General features: G+C 38.0%; 1 protein-coding gene and 1 long non-coding RNA gene across 2 annotated transcripts; both read right to left on the bottom strand.

The window, feature by feature from the left end:
• Window positions 1–10: 10 nt before the first annotated feature.
• LOC108666675 lies at window positions 11–2,287 on the bottom strand. The gene is made up of 3 exons (XR_001930506.2): window positions 2,185–2,287; window positions 1,881–1,953; window positions 11–120 (listed from the first exon to the last, which is right to left on the bottom strand). It is a non-coding gene; the product is annotated as an uncharacterized LOC108666675 (long non-coding RNA).
• A 3,969-nt stretch (window positions 2,288–6,256) lies between these two features.
• Window positions 6,257–13,261, bottom strand: LOC108666671. The gene is made up of 9 exons (XM_047883129.1): window positions 13,016–13,261; window positions 11,253–11,342; window positions 10,848–11,041; window positions 10,007–10,126; window positions 8,984–9,626; window positions 8,087–8,284; window positions 7,109–7,589; window positions 6,747–6,880; window positions 6,257–6,401 (listed from the first exon to the last, which is right to left on the bottom strand). The coding sequence occupies exons 1-9, from the start codon at window positions 13,213–13,215 to the stop codon at window positions 6,257–6,259; spliced, it is 2,205 nt and encodes a 734-aa protein (XP_047739085.1). The 5' UTR covers window positions 13,216–13,261.
• Between the last annotated feature and the right edge of the window lie 1,771 nt (window positions 13,262–15,032).

Below are 15,032 nucleotides of genomic sequence, written 5' to 3'. Positions count from 1 at the left end.
TTACCTTCCTGCCGTGCTAGGTTCGCCTGCACGCACTCAGGCGGCCGAGTGTCCAGCTTCTCGCCTGAAGGATACCTGATGCTCGTACCTCCGCCAGGCGTCAACTCCACCAAGGGATGTCTGAGCATAATATTGTAGACTCATATAATATATAATATGATATAATATAATATAATATAATATAAAATAATATAATAATATAATATAATATAATATAATATAATATAATATAATATAATATAATATTGTCGTGCGTAAAGTGGCAGGTTCTGGTGCCAGGTGATAAAACCAACAATCATTAAAAATACTTTATTGAACATCAATCATCGTTACAGACTTTCTGCATAAACTGGGATACGTAGCACATGTTCACGTGGCACACAGGTAATTAACAGTCTTCGTTGGAACAGCTACGTTCCACAACACGTGACGATGTCTTCCTCATCAAGTCCACGTTCCTACGGCTCGTTCCTAATCCGCAATCACTATTCTCGATTCTCAACTTTCTCTAAAACATTCTTACAATACTAATTCTAATCAATTACAAATTTACAATATATATTTAATAGAAGCCTTATATTCCGACAGTAAAATACAATTTACAACAAGCCCTCTGCAATATAATATAATATAATGAAATTATATATTATAATATTACAGACATAGATTTCACTCAAGGTCAGATATTTTGCTTTCAATTTAGAATGAAACACTCAGAAAGATCAGTCTTATTTCAATAATATTTTGCGTATCATATGATGCTCAATTCTTTCACTGGTAAGAAGAAACTAATGTAAACAAGCATCAATATGTGAAAATATCTTTTACCTTCATTTTTCGTACGTAGATCTTGTATCATAAAACAAAGAGGAAGTAATTCATTTTATATGAATAGACACGATGTTACTCATTGAATCTGTACGGTTAGAAGATTTGTAACTGTTGAATAGAATTTTTCTACGTACGTCGGTTATTATCAATTAGTAATGATATATAGGTTCTGAACATTTTATTAAATTACAGTTATCAGAATTAAACTAAGTGGTGCATTTAGGCAAATTTAACAAGGCTAAGCCAACTAGTGCAAGGAACTTTAACGAGGTTAACGCCAACTAGAGCAGTGAAAGTTAATGAGATTAACGCCAACTAGTGAGAGTAAATTTAACGAGGTTAACGCCAACTAGTGCAAGGAAATGTAACGAAATTAGCGCCAAATAGTGCAAAGAAATTCAACGAAGTTAGCGCCAACTAGTGCAAAGAAATTTAACGCAGTTAACGCCAACTAGTGCAGGGAATTTAACAAAGTTAGCGCCAACTAGTGCAAGGAAATTTAACGAGGTTAACGCCAACTAGTGCAGGGAATTTAACAAAGTTAGCGCCAACTAGTGCAAGGAAATTTAACGAAGTTTGCGTCAACTAGTGCAGGGAATTTAACAAAGTTAGCGCCAACTAGTGCAAGGAAATTTAACGAGGCTAACGCCAACTAGTGCAGAGAAATTTAACGAGGTTAACGCCAACTAGTGCAANGATGATTTTGCTACCAATAGAATCGTCAGAAAGTAAGCTTTAACATGAGTATATGCACCGGATAATGCCATGATTGGCCGCTTTACGTCAGGCGTTCCTTTTTAGTTTGTCCAGCCCTCTAATTAGTTCCATAGGTAATAGTTAAAGGGCCTAAAAACTGCCCTTCTTTGGGAAGCTGTCACGAAATCATTTTTAGACGCACAGGGATGATTCTGGTACCGTTGAATGCGTTGAAAAGTGAGCTTTAAGATGAGCCCAAAAAGTGGAAAACGCCTAAATTGAAAATTTTAGGTTAGACGGTCCCCTTAACGAAGTTAGCGCCAACTAGTGCAAGGAGCAGATAAACTACGCACCTGAAGGCCCGACGTATGTTCAGGATCGTGGTTGCCGGTGGGGTTTGCTGGTACTCTTCCGCCGTCTCCTTGTCTGATGAATATACAGCGATTGTATTAATAGTTACGATCAAAATTAGATGTTCTATACTCAAATGTGATACTATTGTAAAGCAAAATTAGCTTCCATTTTTATTTCATATGTGATTTTCAAATTAAATAAATTAGAAGTATTATTTATCTGGTATAACTCATCCCAGTGGTCGAGTATATCGATTAAAACAAATTTTTCTTGAAAAATAATCGTTTTAATTGATAGAATCACCATTATTTGGTTGCGAAAAGTTGTGAAGATCGTAGATTTTGCACCGTTCATTCGCATCAGAGTAACCAACGTATGGTATGAGCGGCCGCTGCTCGTGTGGAATACTTTGATCATTCGCTTCGGAAGACGGCGTCCCAACCGCATCCGTGTTAGCTTCAGATTCGCTAGGGTAACGTTCAGTAGTGAAGGAATTGGGTGAGTGCTGAGTAGTGAAGGCATTCGGTGAGTGCTCAGACATCTCTGCATTTCCAGGAACTCCCATGGCAAAGCCAGTTGTTGAGATGTTATAACTTGAATCCAATGTCGAGGGTTCGGTGTTCGGGAGTTTAGAATTAAAGTTAGAAGTTGTTGGGTTGGTTTCAAATGTGTAGAACTCGGTGCTTGATGAAGTAGAATTAGCACTATCATCCAAAGAGCTCTCTACATTAGGAGAAAAATTAGTGCTCATAGAAGAAGAATTATTACTATTGAGAGAAGAGATAGAATTAAAGTTGGTATTATTTACGTTTAAAATGTCTAGACTGGTATCATGAATATTTTCAGTACCATCGGTAGCTGATGTATTGGAGGTTGAAATGATTCCTTCATTGAAACTTGCCGCAGGACCGTGAGAAGCATCGGGAGGGAAAATCAATTCATTTTGATTTTGAATTGCCGAAATAATCTGATTGTGCGTTTTCTTATCGTCCTCTGCATGTGGATTCGTCGAAGCATTACTGAGAGTCAGCGAGTCGTCAGCTGTGGCAGGAGCCTTGTTCTTGAATGAGGAAATAAGCAAATTAATTTTTATTGGCAGGACGATTTATACATATTGCTTTACATTTTGGCATTAAAAGAAAGGCTTCAGTTTAAAATAAAGCTTGCAAAAAAGAAAGGTTTCTGTCGAATAACACAAATTTTAGTAGTAGTAAACATCTTTTATACTTAATTTAATATTATAAAAAAATCAGGCCTTAAAATTTTGTTCAATCAACTACAATCATCAATAAAACAGAGCTGTATTTTTGTACAAATGAAAATATAAGATATTCGAAAACCAGTGATTCAGGGCCGCTTGAAACTACAAGTCATTTGGAATTCATGTCTCGTAATCTTGCTCAAATTCAAGGTATCCTTCTCCGACTTGACCGAAGAATGAAGTCCGTTCTAACGTCCGGACTTACGCGCTGTTTCGATCACAGCTCAGCAGGCCAGAACAATGAATTCGGCCATAAAGGAATTCACTATTCGTTCATTTCTAGATTTGTATAATATAATAGTATTTTTGATCTGAAAAAAAATCTTGGAAAAGCCTCTTTGTATACAATTTTTTCAGTGTTTGTTGTCAGCCACTGTCGGGCGGCAGGATGAGACTTTCTTTTTGATGGTCAAAGTGGCCTGGGCTCAGCCTTTTGTTCGCTTTCTATTTTGAAGCTTTGGTGTAGAATCAGAGAGGTCTGCTTCCGGAATATCAAAAAGGGAGGCAAAGGCGGTCATTATTTTTTGAGAAGACTGTTTTTGGTGCCATTGAACCAGTTGAGCTCGGCCAGTGGGGCTACGCTTTGCATAATGGTGGTTTCTAAAACTACAGGAACGTTGGCCTCTCCGCACGTACAGTGTTGGGTGTCGAACGGTCTCAATATAGCTTCGTATTTTGGTCACAGAATACGCGAATATTGTCTTGGAGAAACGGGTTTTAGTCGCGTTGGGAAATGAGACTACTTCAAATATCAAATGTGAGTTACTCATTTTCATCTGTTTTTAATGTTTCAATGTTGAACATTGCCGAGAATATTAAGATTTAATTATTTATTATTATATTAATGACAGTTAATGTATTGATTGTCGAAATATTTCATTGAAACAAATTTAGTTAGCAATTGTAATAAATCAAGTTAAGTTCTAAAGTACTTCTCGAGAAGTAAATTTCCTAACATCAACAGGCTTTTATACAGAAGCCTGGACTTCAATTTTATTTGTTTATTAATTTGATGTAGTTAGTTACTCAATTCTCGTCTGAGGAATAGGCTATGCTGGTACGAGGCATTTGCAGCATAAAAGAAGCCATTCTAGCCGCTCGTTTTCATGAGTTTGGCCCGGCAATTGCTAGTTAGCTTTCACTAGCTTACTTGCAAACGACGTCATCGCCAACCCCAGCTGCAGCTCGACATATGTTCTTTTTATGCGAAATGTTTTTCGTTCTTTCGTGAACTCATATGACGGAAGGATTTAAAACACCACGAGACGTATAATAACGATGTTTAATAGTAGTTTATCAACAAGGTTTTCTCTTATCATGAATTTCAAAATTAAATCTACATAGCCAATTCAATTCACAATTCGAGTGCAAATTAAAACATTTTCTTAATGGTGCATGAAAATATCGCTCACCTTCGTCGCCGCCGAAAAAGTCCCCGATGCATGGAAAGACAGAACTACAGTCGACAGTAGGAATGAAATTGGCAACATTCTCTTACCATGAAAAGTTCTGAACTTTGCAACACAAACTCGAGTGAGCAAAGACACTATGCTTTACTTTATCAACAGTTCAGGTCAACAAATAACTTTTACTTAACGTGCAATCTTTAACGGTGTGAATAAAAAAACCGTTATTTTGATTTGAGTATAGGATTAATTTTAAGTCTCGAAAAATATTCGTTGAGAGTAAATATCTGAAAATAATAAATTTCATTTGCCAAACATTGAATTAAGGCAAAGAAAGTTATGAGTCCCAACACTTAAATTAGGAACTAGAAACCAATGTACTCTATTTCTAAAAGAAATTTTTTACCGATGAAATTAAAATAACCAGAACAAAAATTTCACTGTGGTGCTTTCTGAAGCTACTCGATACCTTATACATCCGGGAATAATTTGGCCTGTACTTATACCCGCAGCACTGCGTCACCAACAGGTGTTCTCTTCGTATTTACGTGACCAATATTTCACAGCTCATTTTTAGATGCCGAAATTGCCGTCCGACGGACACTTTTTGCCAGCGAAAAGAGGTGCGGCTAAGCGGCCGGGGGCTATGAATTACATGACGCGTAGATATTGTATCGTTGACGAGACAAGATGTGTCGTGCTATATGAAGGCAATGATTTTCGCTCGGTAAAGAAATAGATACCATGCAATTTTTCGGTGAAACATAATTTTACAGCAGCGTAAAAAGTACGCTGTATATCTTTTTCATGCTGACACCAAAACTTCAGCATAATGATGAAGTATTCAAGCGCGTCACAATATTTTCACGTAAAATATGCACGTGAAAGTGACAATGAGCACATACATCCTTATCAAAAATAATATTTATTATTTTGAGATAATTGACTCCTGAAAGGATTTTGAAAGTATTTAATAAGAGTTAAACAACATAATTCTTCACGATTTTAAATAAGGCAACAACTGCAAACTAATCATCCAGAGAGTTCCGACGATAATACTGCTACGATATCAGAGCTGTTATCTTCAATAAAGTGGACGGAGCTGAGAATTAGAAGAAATTATTATTTATAAAAGTACCGAAAGTAATATTTCTTTCCAGCAGTGAGCGGGACAAGCAAGTCATATGCAAAGTTCCTTTTTGTTGCGTTCAAATCCTGTATTTTGCAGCTCTCGCTTTAAGACCGACGGAGCTGACAATTTATTTTCTGGCAGACGTTTCTTCAGTAGACAATATCCTTCCAATATCCGGTGTGGTCCTTGAATAATTTATATGCAGATAATTTATCTAAACATAGCCTCCCTAGGAGCTTTTCCCTTGCCGTAACGCGAATTTGTTCGTTTCTCCTTAAAATAAATGACAAGAAGTTCTTCTCGGGAAGAAAAAATTTTAAGCCGCTCCTTCCATGAGAAAATAAAATTCACTTTATTTGTAAATTATAGTGACGAATAACTTCGTGTCTAGTCAATTAATGACGCCCAGATTGATCAAACTTGCCATTTTTAATTCTAAATTAATGATATAATATTATACGTATTCCATGAGTTTTAATCATTCTACTAATTAAAATATAATATTAATTACCAGCAATTTTCTCTTGACTGTTAGAAAATAGCCAAATGATTAATAATTACATTTAAAAATTGCAATCAAGGTTGAAGCCCCAAAATCCTAATTGTTTCACTCGATTTTCTCGAAATTTGAGTTTTGTGCAGCCACATCCGCTCGTCGCGAACAAGCAGCGGTCTAAATTTTGTTTCACATTCTAGCTGACTTTCACCCTGACACTTCGCCCTGAAAATAGAGATGGTATACAGTTACTTCATGGAATTATTAGCATTTCAGTGAAGTAATAAATAGGGAATCAGTTCAGTCTAACCTAAACATAACTATGCAAACAGGGCATGATGACCATGATGAAGGGTTTTTCATGAAGTGTAACAGCTATACATTTCAAGAACTGTAAGCTATGTAAGCTATGGCAAGTCTATACCTGCCATAGCTTCATTAATTTTGCTTGTGAATCGATTGCATGTGAATTAAACAGACTGAATAACAGTAACTTTTACCTACAGTTAATTTACAGTCTACATAAACACTTCTTTCGAACAGGTATTGTATGTTCATAATTATGTTTACCTGTAGTGAGCGAGGTAAGCCTCATCACTGGGGTACAGGTTGTAGAGGTCTCGTGATCGGTGCACGACTCCCGTGTTGCTGTACAGTGCAAAATGAGCGTGCAAACCCAAGGCTCGGGATGTGTCATGCACTGCCTGTGCATAAAATATAATGATAAATGCCGTGCAAGAAATGGTAAAGATCAGATTTTCTTCGCCGCAAAGTCAAGTAAAATCATTAATCTGTCAAACAATGTATAAACAATATATTTATAAATTTTTTATTCGTTTCACCAAATAAAGATACACCGAAACTTTTTTACTGAATCAGTATTACACAACCGAATTTAATACCATTTCATGAAGTAAATGGTAAAAAGTAACCTTGGTATGGACTTGAGGGAGCGTGACTCTAAAGGTCCGCGTGACGTGACTCAGCATGTGTAGGCCTTGCCTCGCGTTGTCCGCAGTCTCTAGCAAATCATCGAAGAAGTAAGAACCACGTCCAAGATATGAAACTGGCGGCAGACATTCAGAGGGAAAATATTTCTCCTTGTCTTGGTCTATAAACTTGATTATGGTCTCTACTTCAAATTCATTCTGATTCTGAGTTGGGTCCAGAACTTTTGCCTCAATAATTGGATCAACTAAATCTTTTTCTACATGGAAATGCTGCGAGCATTTTTGGGAGTGAGCTCTGAACCATTTCAGCTTGGCGTGGTCCAGCAGTTGAGGTATGGATGAAAAAGGTGACACGGGAAGCATAAACTCGTCCATGTCCCACACAGCGACGTAGCGGTGGCTGTACAGGTGTCGCAGCAGGCAGTCCGTGTACGGAATATTTTCCAGGGTAAAAAGTGCGTACCTGTTGTTAGATGTGAGTAAATAAGCATAACGATGATTAATATTTCAGTTAAAATCAAAATACAAATCCGAAATCGGGTATGAATTTAATCTTTCTTTCGCAGACGAGATTATATTAAGAATCGAAATATTGATAAAGGACAATCAAATCTGAGCCCGAGGCACGTCTGAGCCCAAGGCTAGTCTGAGACCCTTCTGAACACTGAGCCCATAGCTTTTTAAATGGTTAAGAGCAAAGTTAAAGTAATATTTACAGACAATGCATTATTCCTCTTAATAGAAAGTTTAACTTATAATTAATTAAACCACCAAAAAAGATGGTTGGTATATTTTCAAAACAATAAACATGCTGAATATATTGTACTTTTGCGCGAAGAATTTTTCCTTACTCACTTTTTCTCACACGACGCAATAACGAATTATTGCATGTCATTCGATTTTATCATAATTCTAGATAATAAAAATTAATTAAGAAATCATGTATTGAGTATCATAGACCTTTGAGTATCATAGAGCGCCCTCTGCAGCGCAGGGTTGTTAGGATAGTGCCCAGGATTCGTCCAGGGCAGGATGGTCACAAGTCCTTGTTGCATGTAATGCTTGAGGACGCGCAGGACGTTAGCGTGCGCGCTGGCGACGTAAACTGTGACGTCATCCACACCCCACGCCCGCGCTGCCTCCAGCCACTCTATTAGCCTGCAGTGAAGCAAATCATTGATTTTGTGCTTCTGAATTCAATTTTGTGTTAAAAAAGCGCCCACCAATGACATTAAAGCCCCCACCAATGCCTTTAAAATTTTTTTATTATAATCATGTGAGTATAATCATGGGATTTAGTGATCAATAAGACAATTAAAATATTTTTTGCTACGGTAAGGTGATATACGTTGAGCTGAAGAAAAATATTTAGCTACGTGGCAAATGATCGAACAATTCTGTAAGTTATTGGCATGAATTGAGATTAATTAATTTAATTAATACGGACTAAATTTTCCCATTTATACGAAATTTAGAATCAAAAGAATACAAAAAGGCCTACCAAGAGTGAAAGAAATGAAAGAATCTGCAGCCACTCGTTGATTTGGTCCTCCACGTAAATTTACAGACGCGGTAGCTTCTGATTTGGATTACCAGAAGCTGGGGCGACTCTAAATTTTGTTAGGGCCTACAGACGCAGCAGCTTCTGATTTGGATTACCAGAAGCTGGGGCGACTCTAAATTTTATTAGTGCCTATATAGACGCAGCAGCTTCTGATTTGGATTACCAGAAGCTGGGGCGACTCTAAATTTTATTAGTGCCTATATAGACGCAGCAGCTTCTGATTTGGATCACCAGAAGCTGGGGCGACTCTAAATTTTGTTAGGAACCAAGCCCATCAGGTAGCGGCATCTCACCTGATCGAGTCGTCGCGCTGCTCGTTGAACAGAAACTTCGTGCAGAGCGCTAAGTTCTTCTTCTTTAATTTGCTTCCAATGAGGTTCTGTTCATTTTTACTCCAGCCTGACTTGATTTTTTCATCGAAATTTTCATTATTGTGAGGAGAATTTGACGGGAAGGTATTATTGTTTCGTTCTGATCCTGAAGAATTAATTTCTAATTCTGAGTAAGATAATGATTCATTCCTTCTTAATTTTATAATATGATTCTGGGTTTCTGCGGCATCGGAACCAAAACGTTTTCTGACTTTAAAGTCTTTGTTTGAAATGAAACTTCGATTCTCAAATTTCATTACTTTGTTAATTAAAGTTTTTTCCTCATATTTCCCGTCATATCCCGATGTATGGATAACCTCAAGCGGAGATTCGTGCTTTATAAATTTATTATTTTCATCTAAATTTCTGACACTAGGAATATTTAGAGATCCTCCGTCGTGATTCAACAAGTCCCAGGCTGGGATGTTGACTTTAATGGCATTGGTGGGCGCTGAGCACGCAGAGCCCACCACGGACACAGCTGAGGGTCTAACTTGTCCGCTGCTGCAGGATATCAGGAAGGGATGCCAGTAGCCTTCTTGCGGGTACTGCCAGTGAAGAAAATCTAGAATAAATAAAAGAAACTGCAGGTCTTTTAGCTGGACGATACCTGTGAATCTAAACTGAAAAAAATTAAAAACTTATGAAAATATTTCAATAAAATGAAGGGAAATTTACAATTATTATAAACTCCCCCAGAGTTTATCCTCTAACGTTAATCGTATCCGCTATTGTTCTCAGGCGGTGCAAATGAGGAGGTTAAAATAGGTCGATAATCAAATAATTAGGTTAAACTAGGTTAATATACTGTGTTAGCTCACCCGCTGCCACGGCGTGGGTGGAGACGGGAGGGAGGCCAGGTTAATATACTGTATGAGCTCACCCGTTGCCACGGCGCGGGTGGAGACGGGAGGGAGGCCAGGTTAATATACTGTGTGAGCTCACCCGTTGCCACGGCGCGGGTGGAGACGGGAGGGCGGCCAGGCTGGGTGTGCAGGAGACACCAAGGCGTCGACGGGGAAGGAGTGTCCGAGACTCCCAATATTCGCACCATATTTTCCCCACCTACATAACCAAAAAATAATTTGTGTGGATTACATAGATTTACTATGCATTTTATTAGTTCTATTAATTTAGATTATTAGCCATGTTTTGCGATTTAGTTCAACCCCAAATCTTTCAAAACGTGAGATCAAAATATGTGCGTGCAACAGATATCATAGTATTTACTACTATCTTTCCATTGAGATTGAAATCAGAGAAATAAGAAAATAATAATTAGTGAAATTATGAGTGTATATAATACGTATTCTGTATTTTTCAGGCAGCCAAAGTGACTCTACACATGATTCTTGAGTTGAGAGATCTGCTCTTGCTAGAAGGCGTACGCATCCGTAATCGCAAGGCAACTTACAACTTACGGTAAGATTTACATAAACAATCCAGAAAAGAATCAACTGACGGTAAGTACTTGTGATAAGGTGACCGAATTCATTGTAGTTTTTTATAATAAATACAAGTAGAATTATTTGATAAAGAAACTGAGGCACAGCTATTTTCATTATTTTATTTACTCAAAAATTTTCAACAAGGTACGAGTACAATAAAATTTATTCAAACTAGGATTTTTGGTAATAAAGTTCCATCAAGAAAAATTAAAATTTACTAAATAAAATAAAACTTGTCCAAATACTTCAGTCTTCCCAGATTACTCAGGGCGATGGCATTGGGGACTAATGAATAATTAGACTTTCAGTGACCCCAAATTAACATATAAAGAACTCACCTCTGTTGTCCCAGTAAGCTGAGTAGATCAGCAAAGTATTGGCCCCAAGACTAGCCTCCTGCCACAGCAAGTTGTTGTGTCTGATGGAGAAGAGTCCTGGCGAGCCACTACAACGGTGACCAGCGTACTCTGCCTGTAGTAGCAGGGATACCGCCAGGGATGGGTTCTCTTCCTGCAAACTCTGCGCAGCACTCCTGCAGGAGGTGGAAAAGGATTAAATGGAGCGTTTAATAAGGTATTTAGAAAGCTTCTTGTCCGAGTTGAATATTCATCATGGATCATTCATCGGTGAATGTATGTTTCAATCATGCATGCACCGGTGGCAGTTGAACAAATTTCTAGCGCATCAGATAAGGGCATTCTAAATAAAAATTTTTGAAATGAAAAGAAAATTAATGGGCATACTTGTTGGTTGTAATGTCAACTTCTTCCATGATTTGTTTGAGGTATCGCGCTTCTCGCTCTCCCGTAGCGATGACGGACCCGCACGCGCATCTACAAAATAACTTAAATTAGTACAATTAAATAGAAGCATGGAACTTCCAGGAAGTGCTCAACGCGTTAGAATTCCATGAGTTAAAACAATTTTCTTCACTTATCAGTATTTGCATTGAGGTTGACAGCATATCTAATATTTAAAAAAAAATTCTGAACTTAAGTTCGTGCATTCAACTTAAATAGTGACCGTCTTCAACTTTATCGTCATTTAATATACTATCACTAGCCCCTCCATCAAGCATTAACATTTAGGTACACTCATTAAAATGCGCTGAGCGAAAATATCTGCATTTTATTTTTACTTAAATGCATTCGATCATAAGGGCAGGCCTGCATAAAATCTCCACGCAAATGACGGCCGTAAATTGCAGAGACGCGAGGCTAGTCATTCCATGCCGATGATAATTGAAAGTCTTGGGTACTGGCCGCCAATTTATAATTAATTTATTTAGAGCTCAGCCGCTGCCAAGCTCTCACGCGGATTAAACTCAGAAGAAAGGACGGCAAAATTTCGATAAAATATTTGCCGCGGTATCGTCATCAGTGTATTATACATTCCTATTTAATTGTGTGATCAGGTAAGAATTTCTCCAGGCAGTGCTAGATCATCATAAGCCCCGTAAAGTTTCGGGCTAAATCCATCATCAAGCTCAAGTTAAGTCTATACGATCATCAGTCATTAGAGTTTCTCTAATAAACCAAAACTAAGATAATCTGGTGCGCGAAAGCGCATCCAGAGACAGTGTTTATCTCAGGACCACAGAGACGCAGCTTGAGGCCGGACGCGGCATCTTGAGCCCTATTAAAGCTTGCCTGCTAAGGAACTGCATCGTAAAGTTGCGGCGACGCGTGAACTTTGGGGTGATCATAAATGAGATGAGCGCTTCATGAACTGTGTTTTATGAAGCTCTTATAAAGGCTTCCTACAAATCGCTACGCAATAAAAAGTCAAGCGTCATATCGTAATCGGCGAGTAATGAAGATTAGTGCGGTGGGAATCGACTTCGAAATCCAGCCGCCACCGTGTATGGAAGTTGTAAGGGATTAGAGTACGTTTTTACCAATAACTCCATTTTATATTGTAAACTTTCAGTCTTGGTGAACCTGTAACTCATTATTAAGCAGAGAGCAGAATTAAGTCATCGGACAACTTTGCTAGAAACTTTACGAGCGAATTGAGCGAACACATTCAGCGAACAACTATTATTCGCCTAAGTGTTTCACATATTATTTTTTCATGAACGAATAGGAGGCCAAATCCTCTTCAGGTCAGAGAAAAAACAATTAAACTGTATAATAAAAAGACCGGCAAAACTGTTCATCAATATTTTAGGTTATTCTGAAGGTTTTCTTCAGTGTTACTGGAATGGTTTATTATTTTTCCTGCAATAATTGAAAGAAAATTGCAAATCACAAGTAGATGTTCTTACTTAATGTGTTTTAATTAAGAGTATGCACCCTGCTGACAAAATCTGGTGCAATTAATGTCCGATGAGGAATAATCTGTGACTATTGAAGAACGCTCGTAAATAAACATCATATTTGTTAAATTAATTTTGTACTAAGCCAGAACTAATTTTTGAGACTTAAATTACTTAGCAAATGTAGGGAAGAAGCGTCACAGTTGTTATTAAAATCTTACCGTAGAAAAAAAAAAGTCTGATACTCACTGGACGTGAACACCGTATCCTGTGGTCGTGATCATCCTGACCACGAATAAAAAAAATCCTAGGGTTAATAACGGAAGGATTTGTCGGAGCAGCTGTCCCCACACAGAATGAATGGTTCTGGGGTAAAAAATCCTCCTCATTAATGCTTGGAACAGCGACCGTGGGGCGAGCCGAGGCAGGGAAGTGAGATGGGGCCTCATCTGGTTGGGGAGAGGGAGGGGAGCAGTGGGACTTAGGGTAAATCAGAGGAAGTAGTGAGTGAATGTAATATTGGGACTTGGGGTAAATCTGAGGAAGAAGTGAGTGTCTGACTGAGTGAATGTAACAGTGGGACCTAGAGAAAACCTCCGCTGAAATCGCAAAAAAAATCGCTTGAGGTGACTAGAATCGATTGATCAAAAAATAATGAATGTTTGAGGTTTCGCCAAATTGTGGAGTTGAACGAAAAACTAAGAATTGTCTACATAATTTGGTATATAAATTGAATCTGTTATCAATTCTACGCGATCTGAGTGTTGAATATTCAGTCCTTTAACGTTGCATTCCGTGGAACACAAGAGAAAGAAGCTAGTTAGCTAGTTCCGTGTCTCGTTGAGCGGTATCATTTTGAACCTTAAATTTTTGGTCAATGAATTTTTGGAAAAAAAAACACAACCACTCTCCGCGCACAAAAATTGACTCTGTTCATTTAGAAGCATGTAGCTAATCAACGCTTTAAATTTATCATATCATATCCCTTTACGCCCTGGGGTGACGAATTCGTCACACAGAAAAAAACATCGGTTTTCCAACAATTTCACGTTTTCTGTCATTTTTTCGAAAAATTCACATGAATAAAAAAAGTCTTAGATTCTTCAGGTTGTCTATTTATGTGCCCGACCAGTAATTTTCGCCCATATTAAATGTTAAAGAACTCCCCCACCCCTAACCCCTTCACGAACTGTCGTCAAGGCATAAATCAACGTACAGAGACGATTTTGGTACCGTTGGATAGGTCAGAATGTCAGCTTTGAAGTGAGACTTAAAACAGAAAAAGTAAATTTTACGATTTTCATCCCAGAAATTCAGGGCGTAAAGGGATATAAATAACTGAGTTTAAAGTTTACTTAGCACTCCTCTATTTACGTTTCAAATGTCTCCCGACATGCTTCTCAATTTTCATGGTTCCGACAAGAAGTGTATATGTACATTGTTCATCAAGAGTTGATGCAAATCATGCAATGATGGAGATCCAGTGACAAAATTTTTAATGAACGAATAAGGTTTAAAAATTCCCAACTAATATTACAGCTCTATGCCGTGCCTGTTATTGTCAATGGTAAGTAATTCGGACGTGAGCCTGAAGACCCAAACTGAACACGTGACCTCTTGAATGTTCCACTAGGGCGTGTACGAAACTCATGGTTAGTCTGAAGAGTTCACTTCCAATTCTGAGTAAGATGATGATTCATTCCTTCTTAATTTTACAATATGATTCTTGGTTTCTGCGGCATCGGAACCAAAGCGTTTAAGAAATAAACAGGCCCAAGAAATAAACAGGCCTGCATAACCTTTTAGAGCGCCATCACAGTGAATCAAACTTTTTTTCAGTTGTGGAGTTTTTTATTTTGACACTTGAACTACTTGTATGCTTTGATATTCATAAGTCGATCAATACACTGCACTCCACACACATGCAAATCAAGCGAGACAATGAATGACTCGTGGACGGAGCGACTCTGGTATCACTAGGTTTATCTGTCGTCCTCTTATCAGTTCTCCAGATGTCAGACGATTTGGAAAGCTATTCTGTGCGCTGGCTGTGCTAAAAAAATAATTTAACCTTGAAGATGATTGCTTAAATTTCAACCGCTTTTTAGCGCATTTTCTCAGTTATGGGAAAAATGCACTATTGTGCTCGCCATGTCCGTCTGTCTGTCCGTCCGTGACTTCAAGTTTTCGTCGACGAGAAAATGCGCTCTCTGTCACTCACTGCAGTGAGTAATGAGTTATATTTTTTTACTTTAAATGAGAAAAC

This window comes from Hyalella azteca, unplaced genomic scaffold (assembly GCF_000764305.2).
Source record: "Hyalella azteca isolate HAZT.00-mixed unplaced genomic scaffold, Hazt_2.0.2 contig12078, whole genome shotgun sequence".
NCBI lineage: Eukaryota > Metazoa > Arthropoda > Malacostraca > Amphipoda > Hyalellidae > Hyalella > Hyalella azteca.
Note: the sequence above shows the minus strand (reverse complement) of the source record. Positions and strands in the feature narration are given on the sequence as shown.